General features: G+C 47.2%; 2 protein-coding genes and 2 long non-coding RNA genes across 5 annotated transcripts; 1 reads left to right on the forward strand and 3 right to left on the reverse strand.

Moving 5' to 3' along the window:
- Window positions 1-199: 199 nt before the first annotated feature.
- LOC108951203 (NRR repressor homolog 3) lies at window positions 200-565 on the reverse strand. The gene has a single exon (XM_018818043.2). The coding sequence runs from the start codon at window positions 563-565 to the stop codon at window positions 200-202; it is 366 nt and encodes a 121-aa protein (XP_018673588.2).
- A 2,526-nt stretch (window positions 566-3,091) lies between these two features.
- On the reverse strand, window positions 3,092-3,858 carry LOC108951194 (uncharacterized). Of its 2 annotated transcripts, none has more exons than XR_010480066.1 (2): window positions 3,380-3,858; window positions 3,092-3,267 (listed from the first exon to the last, which is right to left on the reverse strand). It is a non-coding gene; the product is annotated as an uncharacterized LOC108951194 (long non-coding RNA). The 2 variants fall into 2 exon arrangements; XR_001975510.2 differs by having other exon boundaries at window positions 3,092-3,279.
- A 2,556-nt stretch (window positions 3,859-6,414) lies between these two features.
- On the forward strand, window positions 6,415-7,653 carry LOC135594343 (GTP-binding protein SAR1A-like). The gene is made up of 3 exons (XM_065084736.1): window positions 6,415-6,697; window positions 6,788-6,919; window positions 7,163-7,653. The coding sequence occupies exons 1-3, from the start codon at window positions 6,569-6,571 to the stop codon at window positions 7,481-7,483; spliced, it is 582 nt and encodes a 193-aa protein (XP_064940808.1). The 5' UTR covers window positions 6,415-6,568; the 3' UTR covers window positions 7,484-7,653.
- LOC135594344 (uncharacterized) lies at window positions 7,000-7,249 on the reverse strand. The gene is made up of 2 exons (XR_010480067.1): window positions 7,111-7,249; window positions 7,000-7,031 (listed from the first exon to the last, which is right to left on the reverse strand). It is a non-coding gene; the product is annotated as an uncharacterized LOC135594344 (long non-coding RNA).
- Window positions 7,654-18,232: the final 10,579 nt, after the last annotated feature.

Below are 18,232 nucleotides of genomic sequence, written 5' to 3' on the forward strand. Positions count from 1 at the left end.
TGAACAATGAATCATAAATTTAAGGTTCAAAATAAGTATTTTAATTCCCCATGAAAGTCACTCAGAAAACTTTTCCAGTTGTATAGTTCTAAGCAAATGAAAATATATACAAGAAATAGAGAAAAAAAGAGTGTCCTTTGGGTATTTTCCCCAATCTACTACTACTACACAGTGGAGTACGCATCTTGACCACAGAACATTAGAGAGCAAGACTGAGATCCAAACCGCACTCTTCTTTCCCCGCCTCCTTCTTCCCCTCCTCGTTCATTCTCTTCTCCTCCTTCGGCGGCTCCACCAATGCCGCCGCCGAGCTCTCGGCTTCGTCGCGATGCCGGAAGTCCTCCAACTTGAACGCGGGCTTCCAAAGCGGCGTCGCTGCGTTGGCCAACCTCGTACCTGCGTTGGACTTGAGCATGTCCCTCATTTCTCTGATCCTTCCCACCAAAGCGTAGAACTCCTCCATCTCTTCTTCCTCCTCGTCTTCTTCACGAGTCGGAGACGGCCCTGCGGGTGCAGTTGACGGCTTTGGACATGGCCTTTTCTTCCCTCGTCGCCCAGAGTCCATGGTCTCACGTAAGAACAGGGTGGAAACCTATCAGAACTGAGGCGGAGATGTGACGTGTCTGACGCCGCATGAGAGCTTAAATAGTCGGCGGAAGGCAGAAGGACGTCCGTGTTGAATCCGAGTTCCTCCCATTTAATGATATTTCCGTGTCTTGTTAAAAAGCAAGTCTTTATGGTTTTGTTTCCCAAAGCTTGACGGATCAAAATACAAATATAAATAGACGAAGAAAGAAGGAGCGCCGAAGGGATTAAATCGGATTAGAATGCCACGATGGCATGCAACTTTACGAAAATACCCCTCGATCGCCGATGGTATACGATAGGGACAGTTCTTTGATAAGAGAGAATCTGGGTGAGTTGAATGTCTTTTTGGGCGCTTACGTAAGCGAATGCGTAGCGCAGACAAAAAGGCGCGGGTTTACATGTTGCAGGAATACCTTCACGTGTATTATGTTATTCTTCCGACTGGGGAAGGAAGACCAAGGCCGGCGGTGGGTTCTCCCTCGTGATTCATCGGTGACGTGAGGCCGGTGAGGTGAGCGCTGTCGCAGCGGGTCGAAGAAGGCGTGACGTCACACAATGACGGCGTCCGTTGCCCGTGGAATGGGCTCGTGTTGATCGGCGTTGTTCCCGGTTTCGATGTCGACGTGAGAAACCCAAGCAGGAGGCTGCTTTACGCTCCCATTCTGTGGCTTCCATTGTATTTGCACACAGAAAAATAATATTTTTTGAAATTATTGGACTCGGATAGAATCTAATTCCAATGGATCAGTGAAGAAGTCAGCAACACGAGAAATTCTATAACAAGATATCATCGTCAATTAGGTTCCACTCTGTTTCCCGTGCTTGCTTTGCTTTAAATGGGCCTATTTAGGCCACTTGATATCGGTCCGGACTTGTCGGACTTGGGCTGGAACTGTGTCTATTTGTCGGTACATTTTCCACCACCAAATCCCGCAGTATTATTCCCTTCCTACTTTTCTTCATCTGCATCGTTTCACAGATGATATACAAAAAATGATAGAGTTGGGTTTTGATTGCCACAGTGGTTGAATGACTAGATTACCTTTGTGATGTGTTCATAAACAGGGTACTTTGAGATGAGCTCAGTAACCCTTTCACGACAAATAGGCAATTCCTTTCCTTTTCAGTGATTTGGTGGTCGGGGGGGGGGGGGGGGGGGGGGGATGTGGCTGACGCAGAAGAAGCTGATGGTTCTTCCAAGATGTGCTTTGGTCTTGTTCTTGTCACACTGTTGATCAAAAGGAAGTTTCTGCCGGTGGTTGTCTTTTTGATTTGTCGAGCAAACATGGTCGGATACAAAGACACAGATTGCGCGGTGAAGTGAGACAGTGCCAGAAAAAGAATACATATCATACGGAACTACTATTCCGATATAGAGAAATCTACACCTTAAAACATCATTCTTTGCTTCACGATGGTGAATGCCTCTCACATCAAATCTTGAACGGAAGAAACCAAATGGACCATCTTACCCACACCAAAAGCCGTCAAAGAAATTACCAAGAATGGGTCTGCGGCCGAACTCGTCTTCAGCCACATTGAAGTGAATCGCCATCAATGTCAACACGATTCTTGAGACGTGTGTCCTCATGAACATACCATCATCGGGGTAGAGTCGTAGGCAGCAGTAGTAATGTGGCAGCCCCCGACGCATTATCCTAATGAATGCAACACCAAGTGAAGTAGTGGCGCTGGGTCGCAGAGATTCCCATCCAAGCGACTACCCGACAACCCCCACCTGCCTCCGTCGCCTCCCCGCCCACCGCACGCGCCATGCTCCGCGGACGAGCCCTCCACCGTCCGATCAGGCGATGCGAGTGATGAACGGACGGATTCTGAGTCCGTACGTCGCGGCGCATGCGGGAATCAGGGTGGGTTCGTCGTTCTTCGGAGCCCTGCATTCGCGTCGGAAGATTTACACTAGAAGGACGAAAATGCTTCTATGGTCTCGAGTATTTTGCTGTAGTTCGATAAGATGAACTTTAGGAGGAAGATGATGATCGCAAACGTTGATACCGAAGAGAAGACCTGGAGAAGGAACGACGACGCTCTCAAGTTGACTCCGACAGCCTCAACCTCAGCAGCAAGAGAGAGAGAGAGAGAGAGATGGCATCCTCGTGGAGATTCATGTGTTCTTGGACCAACAAATCGGAGAAAAGAAGCCTTTTTTTACACGTTTGTTGTCTTTACTGATCAGTGGAATCTCCCACTGCCTCTGTTTGACCCTCCAATCGTCTGTCTTACCTGTGGGTAAGCAGCGCTACTACAGATTTAGATTTCAGATCTCTGTTTGGCTTGGTCTTAACACCCAGAAGCAATAGACTAAATTACTGCAGGACTCTCTGCTCAAGGTGGGTTCATGTAAGCAGGTTCTCTACTCTTTGATTTCGAGGAAGCTTAATCTGCTGTCATTAAAAATGTCTGATGCCATGACAAGCTCATGCTGTTTACAGGAATTCAAGAGCACCAGCAGAATGATTTGAGTGAGGAGAATTCAAACAAATAGGAAAGATAATGTTTTATTTCTTGCCCTTGCTATTTCTGAACATGGAGCCAAGCTCTGTATGCTAAGAATCTCCCTCAATTTCGTTCCTAATCCCAAAGATTTATCAACATATCATTCAGTGTAGGAGATTCTCCCAATACAAAGCCTTTCTCTTCTTCTCTTCACTCCATTACCTATACACCAAACTGATATATAAAATAAGATGTAAAAAAGACAGCTTCGGAGACACCACCCCTTTGTGTTTCTTCCCACAAACCCATGGTAAGCGCAGGTCATTTAAGCTACCTGTTGTGGAGCGGATCCGGGCAGCTCGGCACCCGCCGCTTACTTTCTTCCATACCACCCCTCTCCGCCGTTGCCGGAAGCGGAGGAGGGCCGATAGGGACGGGTCTCCTCCCTATAACTGGCGTCCTCTCTCTTCGGTAAGCATTGGAGTCGGCCGGGAATGTCCGAATTGCCACCTTCCTACAGTCGAAGCACAGCCAGAAGCTCATCAGAAGAACGAGACACAGCACCACACCTGATCCCGCCCTCCTCCCGGCCATCGACGTCGCCCGGGCTCTTGGCTTCACCCCGCCGGGGCTCTTCCCATCGCCGCCGCTAAACCCCGTCGGAATCCGAGCTCCACCGGATAGAAGACGAGAGAGGTGGGGCGTTGATGGCCGTCTTGGTTTGAAGGGAGTTCCTGCCTGCGTTGTATAAGAGAGCCAGTGCTGGAACAAATGCCCATGATATAACGCTTAATGCCAGGAATGCCACTGGTACGATAGCGTGGATGGCGGGCGTTGTCTTCTCGGTTTTGCGTTCAAAACATGGCCAATTTAGCTTCACTCTCTGTTCTTGTCAGCTTAAGCTGGCACCACTCGAAGGAAATGCTGGCACAAACAGATGCCTAATAAGACCTTGTTCTCATAAATCAAACAGCTGGAAAGGTGTACAAATAAGCTATTGACAGTACGAGTGGAGTATAAATCATTAAATCTTCACTGCTGCCCACCATCAAGCTATCCCCTGCTACCTTCGTCCACCAGAGTATCCATCAAAAGACTGTTGCAACGGGGTGGGGAGGCTCTGAGGCTTGGTCATTCCAGTTGCACAGCAGCATGGATCTCTGGTGCGACAGTACTGCACATACCATATTCACTTGTCCTGTGAACAGATCAACTTAAATTTGAATGTTCTGTAGCTACTTAAAACCATTTACGGATTCTTCACAGTTAGCTGCGCTAGAGGCTACTTAGCTCCACGAGAGCTGGTCAGATGGTTAACAAGGTCAGCAAAAGAAGGATGAGCAAGTCAACTCTGTGCGAGTCAGGGCGGATATGGCCAACTCTGCCAATTGAACCACGATTTGTCATGGTATATATACACTAATCAGTGTCACGGAACTCTTTGAGCTCCTTTTCATCCGCATTCCCAACGACTGTGATGGGTGAAAAGGCCAAGAGGACTTGGAGAGGAAAAGCCAGTGTTTTGTGCATAAAAAGCGGGTTTTGTCCTCGCAAACCACCGAGCCAGCTTTCCCAGTTGGGGGAGTCATAAAGGGGCGACCGAGAGCTTCCTCCTTGGCTTTTGTTCTCGCCTTGGCTGCTTGCGTTCGTCCACTTCCTCACTGGTTTTGTCTTCGGCATTAATGCACCCACGCGAAACCCATGGCTTTGACATGCAGCAACCCACCTCTCAATTTCTGTGTCATCATCGTCGTCGTAATTTGGAGTTAAGGAATGGCAATGTCTCTACAATAATAATCCACCCGTTTCCAGCTATGCCGATGAGTGAGTGCCAATGAATGAGCCAACCACCACAGTATCCGCTGCTCGACAGCGCCATCATCTGTGCGTCGATATGGGCAGGAATGATTTCGAATACTGAGATACGGCTTCGAACAATACAATCAAGTGCTTCGCACGTCAAGAACAGCGAGGTGAGAAGTGACTAACAGAGACCGAATCAATCAATGCGGCGTCTGCTCTACATAAAGAGCTTGGCACACGGACGCGCTCCACCGGCGACAGCGGTCGGACCGGGATTGAACGCGACGGGCATGGGCAGAGTCCCTGGGCAGGCACGGCAGGCCCTGCGCAGGCCAGGGGTCGGGTCCGATCCGAGCCTCTTAACTCAGCTATTGGAATGTCGGGCTCGATGCATCGGTAAATAGCATCAGATTCTGTCTCGGGCGCAGGTCGAGGAGAGACAGATCCTGGTTGCACCAGATTTATGGGAACGGGCCCCACTGAACTGGTGCTCGCAGCTTTAGCTATACTATGAATGCGTCAACCACCCGTGGAGTGTGGAGGGGGTGGGGTTAGGTGGATGGACCTTAAATGAGCCATGCAGGTTGGTTGCAGCTGGCACTGGAGTCATAAACTTGTGGTTAGCCAGTGGTGCATTATAACACAGGATGAAGGCCTCTATTTGAGTTGTCTCGGGCTGCATTGCCCCTAATTTGTTGATAAATTGACTTAGCATTTACACACTTCGACTCCGCCTGATCCAATCAATTCACCACTATACATGCCCACGTGAAGTTTCAGTTAGATGATCACACGTCTCTTCGTATATGTGATCATCTCTTCGTATATATATATATATATATATATATATATTCGATCAAAAAACTTAATATTATATATTAAGTTTTTATGAAAGATATGAATATATTCAATATTTTAATATTATAATTGATATATAAAAAAATAATTATCTATTATATATTATATAGAAATCGTACGAAGCTTCTATCAACGGCACTGCGTTCGTTTGAAAAGGACCGCTTTGACTTGGGAGCTTAGTTTCGAGTTCGAAACTTTGCAGGGATTCAGTTCTCTATTTTATACGCATCCTTGCAATTTTTATATCCAAGTCTACCCAGTCACGTTGCTCCACGCTCGTAGACCAATGATGATTTGCCACATCCTCGAAACTTAGCGTGGAATAGGCGGTGGATTTTTATGCCTTTGATTTAAAGGATCTAAAAAATAAAACCAAACTCAGATGATAATTATTAGAACTTTTAAATGAATTAAACCCATTTTACAAAGCGAACCGTAGAAAACCGAACCGAGAATAACCAGACGGAGCGCACGAGATTGATTTGGTTTAGCGAATGGACCGGGTCTGTCTACACCCTGGTCACACCTCGTTTCGTAGAGATCATCATCTTGCCGGTCCTATCCTGCGGATCCACGTTGTTCGACCAATTACCACCTTCCACATCGACAAATGACAGACATTCTTTTACAATAACACCAAACTTCGCAATGGTCATATAAAATAATGTTACGTGTCCCATTATCTAAAGAACCTATAAAACTGTACATTGCGTCGGCCTCTCAAGTTCCACCAACGTTGACGAACACTAGGAAGACGAACCCAACCCAAGTATTACCTTCGACGAGCCCAACTGGGGGGATACGACCGCCCTTGTCGTCTCGTCTCGTCGCCGCCTTTGTTTTCTTTCTCGTCGAGGAGGAGATGTTCCTGGTGGACTGGTTGTATGGGATCCTCTGGATGCTTGGACTGGGGGCCAAGGAGGCCAAGATCCTGTTCTTGGGCCTCGACAACGCCGGGAAGACCACCCTGCTCCACATGCTCAAAGATGAGGTGCCTAACCCAGCTTCTTTTGTTGCTTCTCTCTTTATCGTTCATGCTCTGTTCTCATTCTTTTGGGATGGTGGTGGTGGTAACGAGCAGAGGTTGGGGCAGCACCAGCCGACGCAGCACCCTACGTCGGAGGAGCTGATGATTGGGAAGATCAGGTTCACTGCCTTCGACTTAGGTGGTCACCGGATGGCTCGCAGGTTGTGGAAGGACTACTACACAAAGGTACCTCGCATGGTACTTCGGATGTATTGACGTTATGCTCTTCTGTGGCAATATTCATGGCGCTTAAGATTGTTGGAATATATACATGAAATCGAGTTGTTCTCATTATTTTCTGCAAGCAACACTTCATCAGATATGCATATGGTAGCCAAGCAATTTCACAAACAGATTCTGTGCTCCAGATTTTGAACCTCTACATTGCTCTCGTCGCTCCATGGTTGTAACGATGGTTGAATCCTGCAGATGGATGCGGTTGCCTACATCGTTGACGCAGCCGACAGGGACCGGTTCTTGGAGTCCAAGAAGGAGCTGGATGCGCTGCTTTCCGACGAGGCTCTCGTTAACGTTCCCTTCCTGGTGCTCGGGAACAAGATCGACATTCCCTACGCGGCTTCCGAGGACGAGCTCCGTTACCATCTAGGCCTCGCGGGCTGCACCACTGGCAAGGGCAGGGTGAGCTACACCGGCAGCAGCATTCGCCCTGTCGAGCTCTTCATGTGCAGCGTAGTTCGCAAGATGGGGTACGCTGATGGCTTCAGGTGGCTGTCGCAGTACATCAAGTAATGGAGGTTTCGGCTGTCGCAGTTGTTCGCTACTTGTACAGTGTGTTTCGGTGTGCTCTTCATGCTGCATCTTTTTGTGTCGTGTAAAACACTCTCTGATAAACTTGAAGCTGTTAGGAAAACAATGATGTGTAAGATGAAGTGTGAAAATAAGATTAATAATTAAAATAATGGATTATTGAATTTCATTCAAAATTTATCTATTTAAACTTTCGAATGAGTAATTTTAATTAAAACTATGACCCACAACAAATGTCAATTATAATTTATAATTCTATGAAGGTTAACTACTTGTTCTTAATATCTAAGTAAAGTTGAGTTCACATAATCAAATAGCAGCGACCAACTTGGCTGAGGGTGGTATACCAATGCACGAAGATGATTAGTTTAATCGATAAAGATTTTGATTATTAATGATAAAATTTTAAAATCGAATATTATTTTATAAAAATAAAAAGAAGAAGAAATGTAAAGAAAAAAATTTTAAGTGATATATATAGACAATTAATTTAAACATATACAAAAGTTTGGCATAAAATCTCTTTCAACTCTTACCACCAAAACAATAAATGAAATCAATATAAAACGAATTTAAAAATATTAAATTATTTTTAATCGCCAAACTTATTATATTATAATTAGGAGAAGCAAAATTGAACTGTTCCTCTGTCAATTTCTAGCAGTGTAGTATATTCTCATCTACCCCACATTAGTTGAACTTGCTGTGGGCGCCCAGAAATGGATTCGGAACAGGAATGTCCGTCTCAGAAACTGATGGCCAAACACAAACCTTAAATTCCTCGGTACATGCACTCCCCCTGATTTATTCTGTATCATCATCCACGGCACCAGGAAACAGATCATGATAACACCTCCTGTTATCATCATCAACCTAAAACCTGGACCATGCAATCAACTGCACCAGGAAACAGTACTGTGAACAATCATCCATCGTGAGTTTTGATTCAGGAAAATCTTTCCTGGATGAGCACAAACGCACATCAAAGTCAGAGACAGCATTCAATGGCTCCTTCTGCCTGTCCCTTATCCTTCACTTGAATCGTCACTCTATCTTATCCTGAAAGATAGCAGGAGATCACTAGAGCCATATTCTCTCTCTTCGTCACCTCGATGTCTGCCACAGGTGGCTTTCTGCAAAGCCGTAACTAGAAAATACAAGAGTCTTCTCAAGACTCCACCTCGTTGGCGATAGCCTCTCTCTCTCCTCAGGGCATGATGCATGCAAAAGGTTCCAAGCGCTTCCAAACCAGTGGTGACTTGACGTCTCCAGTACCATTAGACGTTCACCGCGCTCTCGCTACTTCGGTCTGGTCCAATTCATCGTCAACCTGTCTCTGGTTGCAAAGAAAACCTGACTACCTCGCAGAAAACTTAAGCAGAGTAAAAGGAGGTGTTGTGGTAAACAACCTTGAGTCGTAGCCTCGGGATCGACGCGACTTGGTTCAGGTCCAGCTGATGGGGATCTTCACGAGACGGCTTTCGAGCCTGTCGAGACGGTCGACGCTGAGGTCGGGACGGTGTCGTCGTGCCCTCCGTGCAAGAACTCATCGCCTTTATGCCTCGCGGGGACCTTCGGCTTCGCCCCTGCACAAAGGTCGGGTCGAGGTGCTCGACCCGACCCCTCCGACGATCAAGTTAATCAATGACAAAGGGGATTCAGACGAGGAAGTTCCTTTTTCTCCTCCCTCTCTCCGTTCAGAATGCGAGGGTACTTATAGGGAAGCTCATTGTTTCCTGATGTGCCCGCTTGCAGGGGGCAGGCTGGTAGCGTCTGACATTGGTGTTGGTGTGGCGTGAGGAACCGAGCCTAAGCAGGTCATTAATGCGCCTTGGCCGGTGTTCTGGTCCGTTTGACCAGGTGCTGTTGTGTCTATCGAGACGTCATCTGACGTCAGCCGAGTCTTATCATAATTACTATCCTCATCATATTCCCCTTCGGAAAGAAGCTATGCGTTAGTCGTTGTAACGGGAGTCTGAGGCATGGCTTCAGCTTTCAAGCGGGCTGGCCGCGCAGGCACGGCCTCGGGGAGCATGGAGCCGAGGAGCACAACGCAAGCGGGCTGGCCGCGCAGGAGTGTCTCGAGGAGCATGGAGCCGAGGAGCACTACACAGGCGGGCTGGCCGCGCAGGTGTGTCTCGGTCAGTCAACAGCCGAGGCAAACGCTCAGGCATGCAGGCTGCGCAGAGGCGTACTCAGGCAGTCGGCATGTCTCGGGGAGCATGGAGCCGAGGAGCACGACGCAGGCGAGCTGACCGCGCAGGTATGTCTCTGTGAGCATAAAGCCGAGGAGCACTACGCAAGCGGGCTGGCCGCAGGAGTGTCTCAAGGAGCATGGAGCCGAGGAGCACTACATAGGCGGGATGGTTGCGCAGATGTGTCTCGAGGAGCATGGAGCCGAGGAGCACTATGCAGGCGGGCTGGCCGCCCAAGTGTGTCTCGGTCAGTCGACAAGCGAGGCATACGCTCTGGCAGGCGGGCTGCACAGAGGCATACTCGAGCAGTCAGCAACCGAGCGGGTACTTGTGTTGCTGTCCCTTCATACCAACTTACCTGTGGTGGGGGGCTGGGGACTCCTTTGCCTCATGAGTCCTTGGGAGCCAGCTCTTTGCGCTGCAGCATGCTTACAGGCACCGGGTTCGATGCACTGGGGCTCTGCCGTTTGCTTGGCTTGCCTCTGGGTTGCCGCATTAGGCCTTCATTTATGGCGGGACGTCCTTTGGCCTTCCTGAAGTGACATGGTGGGCAGGCGAGTACATGAGTGGGCTGTCGCCCGCTTCCGGGATGCGAAAAGACGCTGGTTTCGGCGGGATCTCTCCTTTAAATAAGGCGCGTTTGGCTTCGTTCCCATCTCTCGCCGCTGAGTCTTTTTCTTCGGATCTTGATGTCCCCTTCCCAACCGTTCTCCTTGCTTCCAGCGTCGCCTCTCTTCCCCAAGTAGCCCCTTCTTGTTTCCTGTTAAGGTCCGTAAGAATGACCTCCTCTTCCTCTTCCTCCTCTTCATCTTCCAATAGAGCTAGGGGGAGACCCCTTCCGTCGTCCCCCGTCCAGTCTTCCGATGGGGAAGCGGCGCGGGCTCTTGAGGCCTTAATGTGGCCGCATGACCTCGACTCTACCATGAGCGGGTCATCACTGAGGAGACTCTGGGAATGCTATGGCGTCCCGGAGGATTATATCCTCAGCGCCCCCGAACCGGAGCAGCGGGCTTACGACCCGATCCCTAAGGGTTTTGCGCTAACCCTAGATGCCCTAGAGGTGGGGCTGTGCCTTCCCCTTCACCCCGTCATCGTCTCTTGTATCTTCTTGTGGCGAATTTTATCATCTCAGGTGGCGCCAAACTCTTGGCGCTACCTAGTGGCATTCCTAGGGGAATGCCACTACGCCAACATCACCCCCACCCACAACCTTTTCCTTTCTTGCTTTCGTCTTTCCAAAGGGTCGGGGGTTACTTTCTATCAGCCCGAGTGGGCTTTCGAGTCAGGGGGGCACCTTCCAGTAATAAAGGGTGGAAGGGGAGGTTTTCTATGTCAGCTGTGCGAGAGACTGGGGTTTTGGGGTTCGGTGGTCCGCGAGAGCGATTGACAACACCGCCCCGAGCCTGAGCGACGAGGAGCGCAGGGATCTGAGGAGGCTCAAGGAGATTCTCCCCAGCTCCCATGCCATCCGGAACATGACCGAGCGGTGGTTGGTCGAGGTGGGTCTTAGTTCGACGCCTCAGGGTACGTTAATAGTGTCCGGTCCGGGTATTTCGCGGCTCGCCCTAAGTTCTAACTCTAGTTCGACTTTTTGCAGAAATGGTGAACCTCCTATCCCTTCTAGGTAGTTGGGCGTCGCCGGGTTCCTCTCCACGCCCATCGGCCGCCCCGAAGCCTGGCTCGAAGGATGCCCCGTTGGAGATTGCGGTCGGACGTCCTCGGAAGAAGGCAAAGATCATTGCCTCCAAGGGAGCTGAGGCGGCCCCGGGACGGGGGGACCGAGTAGAGGTGGGCCCACTTCGAGGCATGGCGGGACCCAGCTGGGAGGCGACAGGGAAAGGCCCGTGCCCTCCCTCCGTGCGCGATCTGTGCAGACTACCCGTGTGCGACGACGAGCCGTTTCTATCGCGGGTGGTGGGTGAGATCCCGGCGGGGGAGGCTAACGACCCCTTGGTCGCCCGCTGGGGGGGCCTGTCCTGGGGGGACAGAGTGTGGGCCGGAGGGGATTCCTCCGCCACATTCCTCCAGGGTGCGCTTCATCCCGACATGGCTCGGGATATATACACCTTGCCCTCGGAGGCTCTGCTTGGCAAATCGGCCAAGTCCCTGACCATGATAAGTATTGCGCCTGCTATTTCTATTTATACATTCGACGGTGCTCCTCCTGACCTCTCCTCTTTCTTATAGGGCTTACACTAAGCGACGACCCTGATGGATCAGGTGCGGGACGCTGGCCGGGTCATCGGGGGCCTTAGCGGGCGCAATGCCGAGTTACGCCGCCAAGTGGAGGAGATCCGAGCCGGGGCGGGCCCGGAGGCCGTGGCAGTTGCCGAGAAACGTGCGGCGGACTCGGAGGCGGAGGTGGCTCGCTTAGATCGAAGCTCCAAATGTTAGAAAGTTCGAATAAGGAGCTCCAGAAGACTTTACGGGTGGAGCGGACCGAGCTCCGTTTGTCGAAGATGGAGGCGTGCACCCTCAGCAAAAAGTTGGGGGAGGCAAAGGCCAAGGCGAGAGCAGCTTCTGAGGCACTCGCCGAGGAGGCGTGCCTCCGACCAGACAAAGACAAGGAACTGCTCGAGACTTACAAGAAGTTCGAAGGGTTCGAACTCGGGCTGACGCGGACGGGGCAGGTCTCCTTCGCATATGGATACCGGATCGCCTTGGGCCGATTCCGTGCGCGCCACCCCGGCCTCGAGGTAGAGGAGGACCCCTTTGCTTCCCATCCTGAAGATCTGGAGGTAGACATGCCCGAGGATGTCCCCTTCGACGATCGTGTGGAGGTCCCGAAGGAATAAAAGGGTCCTGTAATTCTGTAGTTTTTTAGGGGGTCGGTCAATCTGTAAGTCATGGTCGAGTCCTGTAGTCCTAGTTTTTTATAAATGAAAGAAACTTTTCTTTTTTTGCTATTTGTCAGCTTTTGCCTTCTCACGCAAAAAACTTCCTAAGGTTTTGGACGTTCCACATCCTTGGCAAAGAACAGCCAAACATCGTTGCGAGCCGGTACATGCCCGGTCGGACAATCCCGACGACCCGATAAGGTCCTTCCCATTTGAGAGCGAGTTTACCGTGCGCTCGGGTCGGGTTACCTACCTCGGTCCTGTGTTGCACTAGGTCATCCAGCTTGATAGGTCTGGGACGAACCCTTCTGTTGTAAATCCTAGCGACGGCTCTCTTGTAGGAGAGGTCCTTCAGATGTGCGTTGGCTCGCTTTTCCTCGAGCAAATCTAGTCCGGCCCGGAGCCCTTCAGCTGATGTCTCCTCGCCATAAGATTCCGTGCGTGGTGTGGTAATTTCTACTTCAGTGGGTAGGACGGCCTCGGCGCCGAAGGCCAAACTGTAAGGGGATTCCCCTGTCGCGGTTTTAGGCGTAGTCCGCAATGACCATAGGATGCTCGGGAGCTCGTCAACCTAAGTGGATTGGGCCGTGAGCGTCCTTCTCCTGAGTCCGCCTATGATGGCTCGGTTGGTCACCTCGGCCAGCCCGTTCGTCTAGGGGTGTGCGACCGAGCTGAACCTCAGCTGTATCCCATAGGTCGCGCAGAAATCCTTGAACCGAGCACTGGCGAACTGCATTCCATTGTCGGTGATGATGACTCTTGGTAGACCGAACCGGGTAACAATGTTCTGTTAGGATCGAGAGCACTAAGAGGGGGGGGGGGGGGTGAATTAGTGCAGCGGAAATCTTTCTTCGATTAAAACCGAAAGCTGCGTACTTTTGATAAAAATGATTTCGATGTAAAAGCCGATTTTAAGATTAGACACAGTTTACGTTTAAACGCTGTTTACGTCTAAACATAGTTTGCGTCTAAGCGCAGTTTACGCAGTTTGCGTCTAAGCGCATTTTACGTCTAAATGCAGTTTGCATCTAAATGCAGATTGCGTCTAAATGCAGATTGCGTCTAAGTTCAGATTGCGTCTAAGCGTAGTTTGCGACTAGGCACAGTTTTACGTCTAAACGCAGATTGCGTCTAAGTTCAGATTGCGTCTAAGCGCAGTTTGCGACTAAGCGCAGTTTTACGTCTAAACGCAGATTGCGTCTAAATGCAGTTTTACGTCTGAAAGTAGTTTACGTCTAAAACACAGTTTTACGTCTAAACACAGTTTGTGCAGTTTACGTCAAAAACACAGTTTTACGTTTAAACACAGTTTGTGCAGTTTACGTCTAAACACAGTTTTTACGTCTAGACGCAGTTTACGCTTAAACGTAGATTTATGTCTAAACGCAGTTTCAAAGGGATCTGAACTTGGAAACTTGTTCGTAAAAGCGCAGAAGACAGTTTTGCAGAATCGAAACGTAAACGTAAACTATAATGTAAATATCGTACGAAAACACCGATTTACGTCTGAATGCGGATTCGGAAAGATCAGCGCTTAGAAACTTGTTCGTAAAGGCGCAGAGAGCAGAAGCAATGTAGGAGGTTTGCAGTAATGATAAAGTGCTCAAAATAAACGCAAACCAGAGATTTAGAGTGGTTCGGTCAGTCTTGACCTACTCCACTTTTGGCTTCCTCCACCGACGAGGTTACCGACGTCAACTAGGGGCCTTCCTTCAATAGGCGAAGGCCAACTGCCCTTTTATAGTTTCTCTCCTTTTGACAGGCTCAGGAGACAACCTTCACAGATCCTTTCTCTCCTCTCTTTACAACTCAGAATTTGAAGAACAGAAAGAGGAGAACTTTAGGACTTTACACAAATTTGAGCTCTTAGAATCACAGAAAAGATCAGAAATTCAGTGTGGATCTGTATCTTTTCAGTGCTGAATGGGTGGGGTATTTATAGGCCCCAACCCAATTCAAATTTGGAGCTCAAAACGATCAAATCCCGGAATTCCGGGATCAGGTGGTTGCACCTCCTGACTGGAGAGGTTGCACCGCCTGGCAGAGCTCGAAGACTGAGCCCAGGCGGTTGCACCTCTCTGACAGGGAGGTTCCACCGCCTGAGTCTGGCTCGGAGACTGAGCCCCAGGCGGTGCCACCTCTTGACTGAGGCGGTTGCACCTCTCTGCCAGAGCTCGAAGACTGAGCTCAGGCGGTGCCACCTCCTGGTTGGAGCGGTTGCACCGCCCAGTCTCGCTAAAAAACTCAGCCCAGGCGGTGCCACCTCCTGGCCTAGGCGGTTGCACCTCCTGGTGCAATCAGGGTCCGAATGGTTAGCTCCATTCGGCCCAATTTCGATTTTTCAAGGGCCCAATTGCCCCAAGATTAAGCTAATGGGATCACCTCCCATTTTCTAGCTTAACCAATGTGCTAACTACGATTAAATCTAAGACAATTCCTGCAGCTTGCTTCGGTGCGTCAATCGCTTCTTCCGGCGAGTTTCCGGCGAACTTCCGTCGATCATCCGATGAACCCTCGGTGATGCTCCTGCGGACTTCCGGCAAACTCCTGGACTTTGCGACGATTCACTTGGCGAGTTCCGACGAGCTTCGCTTGGCAAGCTTTTGGACTTCTCGGATCTGTTCCCGTAGAACCTCCGACGACCGTCCGAACTTCCGTCGAACTCTCGAACTCCCAACGTGATCATGAACTTGACTCCGGCGCAACTCCTGCTGCTTGTCTAACTTTCATCATAGTTAATCCTGCACACTTATCTCAACACATAGATTAGACAACAAATGACAATTGACTTCATCATCAAAATCCGAGATTCAACAATCTCCCCCTTTTTGATGATGACAATCAATTGATAATGGAGTTATCCTTAACTCCCCTTGTCTATATGCCATAGTTGAGATAAGTCAACCTTGAATTCAAGACCTAAGAATTCAAGTGACATATTGATAAGTTAGATCAGTTAAACTTATCAACACTCCCATCATGATACTCGTCATGATGTATCTCTTCAAAGATGATGTCAAGACTTGACATACATCATCAAGTTTGTATGAATGTGTTTGTAACTATTCATCATGTAGCTTGAACATTATCATATAAAGCTATGAAGTACTATTACATGATGCACACATTTGTAATATTCTAGCAAGTTTTGCATTTTCTTCACATGATATGATATCAACTCAGAGCATAATGCAAACTTTAGCACATGTTCATATATCTCTTGGTGATGCAAGGATGGCATAATCATAGCAGTGTTTATAGCATCACTCATAGACAAAGTATGACACAGACATAATAATCATGGCAATGTTTATCAATTCATTTAATTCATTTATTTCTCCCCCTTTGTCATCAACAAAAAGCATAGTAATTATGATATCAGGAAACATAATAATGTTGCTTTGAATGCTTCTTCCCCTTTTTGTTATAATCCATTGTATACGTAAAGATTTTGCAGAATGGAATATACACATGAATCACTTCATCAAATCTATTTCAGAAACTTATTTTTCATGAAAGTGTACGAGAAAATCTGTTTCATAGCATTCGAATAATGAGATGTATTCGGACAAGATATGAAGACAAAGCATTTCAATACATGTTGATCATTTAATAAAGTCCGGAAAATAATTTTAACAAGTTTATTTATTCGGACACATCATCATTCCTAATTCTCTTCGAATGAAATCAAATTGTTCTTCACTTAGAGGTTTTGTAAAAATGTCAGCTAGTTGATGTTTAGTATCAATGAACTCTATGGTTATGTCATGATTAGTGACATGATCTCGTATAAATTGATATCTAATATCAATATGTTTTGTTCTTGAGTGTTGTATAGGATTCTTAGTTAAGCATATGGCACTCGTATTATCACATTTAATGGGAATATCTTTAAGACTAACTTTGTAATCTTCTAAAGTGTTTTTCATCCATACAACTTGTGCACAGCATGCACTTGCTGCAATATATTCAGCTTCGGTTGTTGATAGAGCAACTGAGCTTTATTTCTTAGATGACCAGGAAATAAGGGTATGTCCTAAAAATTGACATGATCCTGATGTGCTTTTTCTATCTAGTCTACACCCAGCGAAGTCCGCATCAGCATAAGCTGTTAACTCAAAATTTTCTGATTTTGGGTACCATAATCCTAGATTTGTGGTTCCATTAAGATATCTAAGTATTCTTTTAACTGCTTTGAGATGAGATATCTTAGGGTTTGATTGAAATCTAGCACAAAGTCCTACACTGAACATGATGTCTGGTCTGGTGGCAGTGAGGTAAAGCAAACTTCCTATCATACCCCTATAAGTTTTTTGATCAAAACTTTCTCCATTTTCATCAATTTCTAACTTAGTGGAGGTGCTCATAGGAGTGTTACTAGCCTTTGAGTTGTTCATATTAAACCTTTTTAATAAATTCATGGCATATTTAGTTTGACTAACAAAGATGCCATTGCTTAGTTGTTTGATTTGTAAACCTAAGAAGAATGTTAATTCTCCCATTAAGCTTATTTCGAATTCAAGACTCATAGTTTTAGCAAAAGATTCACAAAGAGATTCATTTGTTGAGCCAAAGATAATATCATCAACATAAATCTGAACAATGAGAGAATTATTTTCAAAATTCTTGATGAATAATGTAGTATCAACCTTGCCTTTTGTAAAATTATTTTTGATAAGAAAAGAACTAAGTCTCTCATACCAAGCCCTTGGGGCTTGTTTTAAACCATAGAGAGCTTTAGTTAATCTAAACACATGATTAGGGAGGCTATTATTTTCAAATCCAGGAGGTTGTTCAACATAAACTTCTTCGGAGATAAAGCCATTTAGAAAAGCGCTTTTAACATCCATTTGAAATAACTTAAAATTATTGCTACTAGCATAGGCAAGGAGCATCCTTATGGCTTCCAATCGAGCCACAGGTGCGAAGGTTTCTTCGTAATCGATACCTTCTTCTTGGTTGAAACCTTTGGCCACTAATCTAGCCTTGTTTCTAACCACGATACCATTTTCATCTTGCTTGTTTCTGAAAACCCATTTAGTACCAATAACTAAATGGTCATTTGGCCTAGGAACAAGCTTCCACACCTCATTTCTCTCAAATTGATTCAGTTCATCTTGCATTACGATAATCCATGAATCATCTTTCATGGCTTCGTCAACGCTTTTGGGTTCAATTTGGGAGAGAAAGGCGACGTTTGCACAAAAAAGTTTTAAGAGAAGATCGTGTTTGAACCCCCTTTGACGTGTCTCCTAAGATTAGCTCCTTGGGATGAGCATCTACATACTTCCAATCCTTGGGTAAGGATATTTCGGGAGTGGATGTATCCAAGTTGCTAGTTGGAGAAGGGTTTTCATTTAAATTCAAGGAATCAAAATTAACATCTTCGTCAAGATCATTTTTCGTGATTTCGGAAATCTCATTGAAAACAACATGAATGGATTCTTCGATAATCAAAGTTCTTTTATTGAAGATACGAAAGGCTTTAGAAACAGTAGAATAACCAAGAAAGATTCCTTCATCGGATTTAGCATCAAATTTTCCTAAGTTGTCCTTTTCATTTAGGATAAAACACTTACACCCAAAGACTTTAAAATATGAAACATTGGGTTTTTTATTGTTCCATAACTCATAGGGAGTTTTGGTTAGTAGAGGTCTTACTAGAACTCTATTTAAAATGTAGCATGCAGTATTTACGG

The sequence above is a fragment of the Musa acuminata genome, chromosome BXJ1-9, assembly GCF_036884655.1.
Source record: "Musa acuminata AAA Group cultivar baxijiao chromosome BXJ1-9, Cavendish_Baxijiao_AAA, whole genome shotgun sequence".
In the NCBI taxonomy this organism is placed as follows: Eukaryota; Viridiplantae; Streptophyta; class Magnoliopsida; order Zingiberales; family Musaceae; genus Musa; species Musa acuminata.

What these genes read in the sequence shown, in the direction of transcription:
- LOC108951203 (XM_018818043.2), bottom strand. Translation starts at nt 565, where the DNA reads ATGGACTCTGGGCGACGAGGGAAGAAAAGGCCATGTCCAAAGCCGTCA.
- LOC135594343 (XM_065084736.1), top strand. Translation starts at nt 6,569, where the DNA reads ATGTTCCTGGTGGACTGGTTGTATGGGATCCTCTGGATGCTTGGACTG. An exon ending in TCCACATGCTCAAAGATGAG is followed by an intron (nt 6,698 to 6,787) that starts GTGCCTAACCCA and finishes GGTAACGAGCAG; the next exon opens with AGGTTGGGGCAGCACCAGCC. An exon ending in GGAAGGACTACTACACAAAG is followed by an intron (nt 6,920 to 7,162) that starts GTACCTCGCATG and finishes TGAATCCTGCAG; the next exon opens with ATGGATGCGGTTGCCTACAT.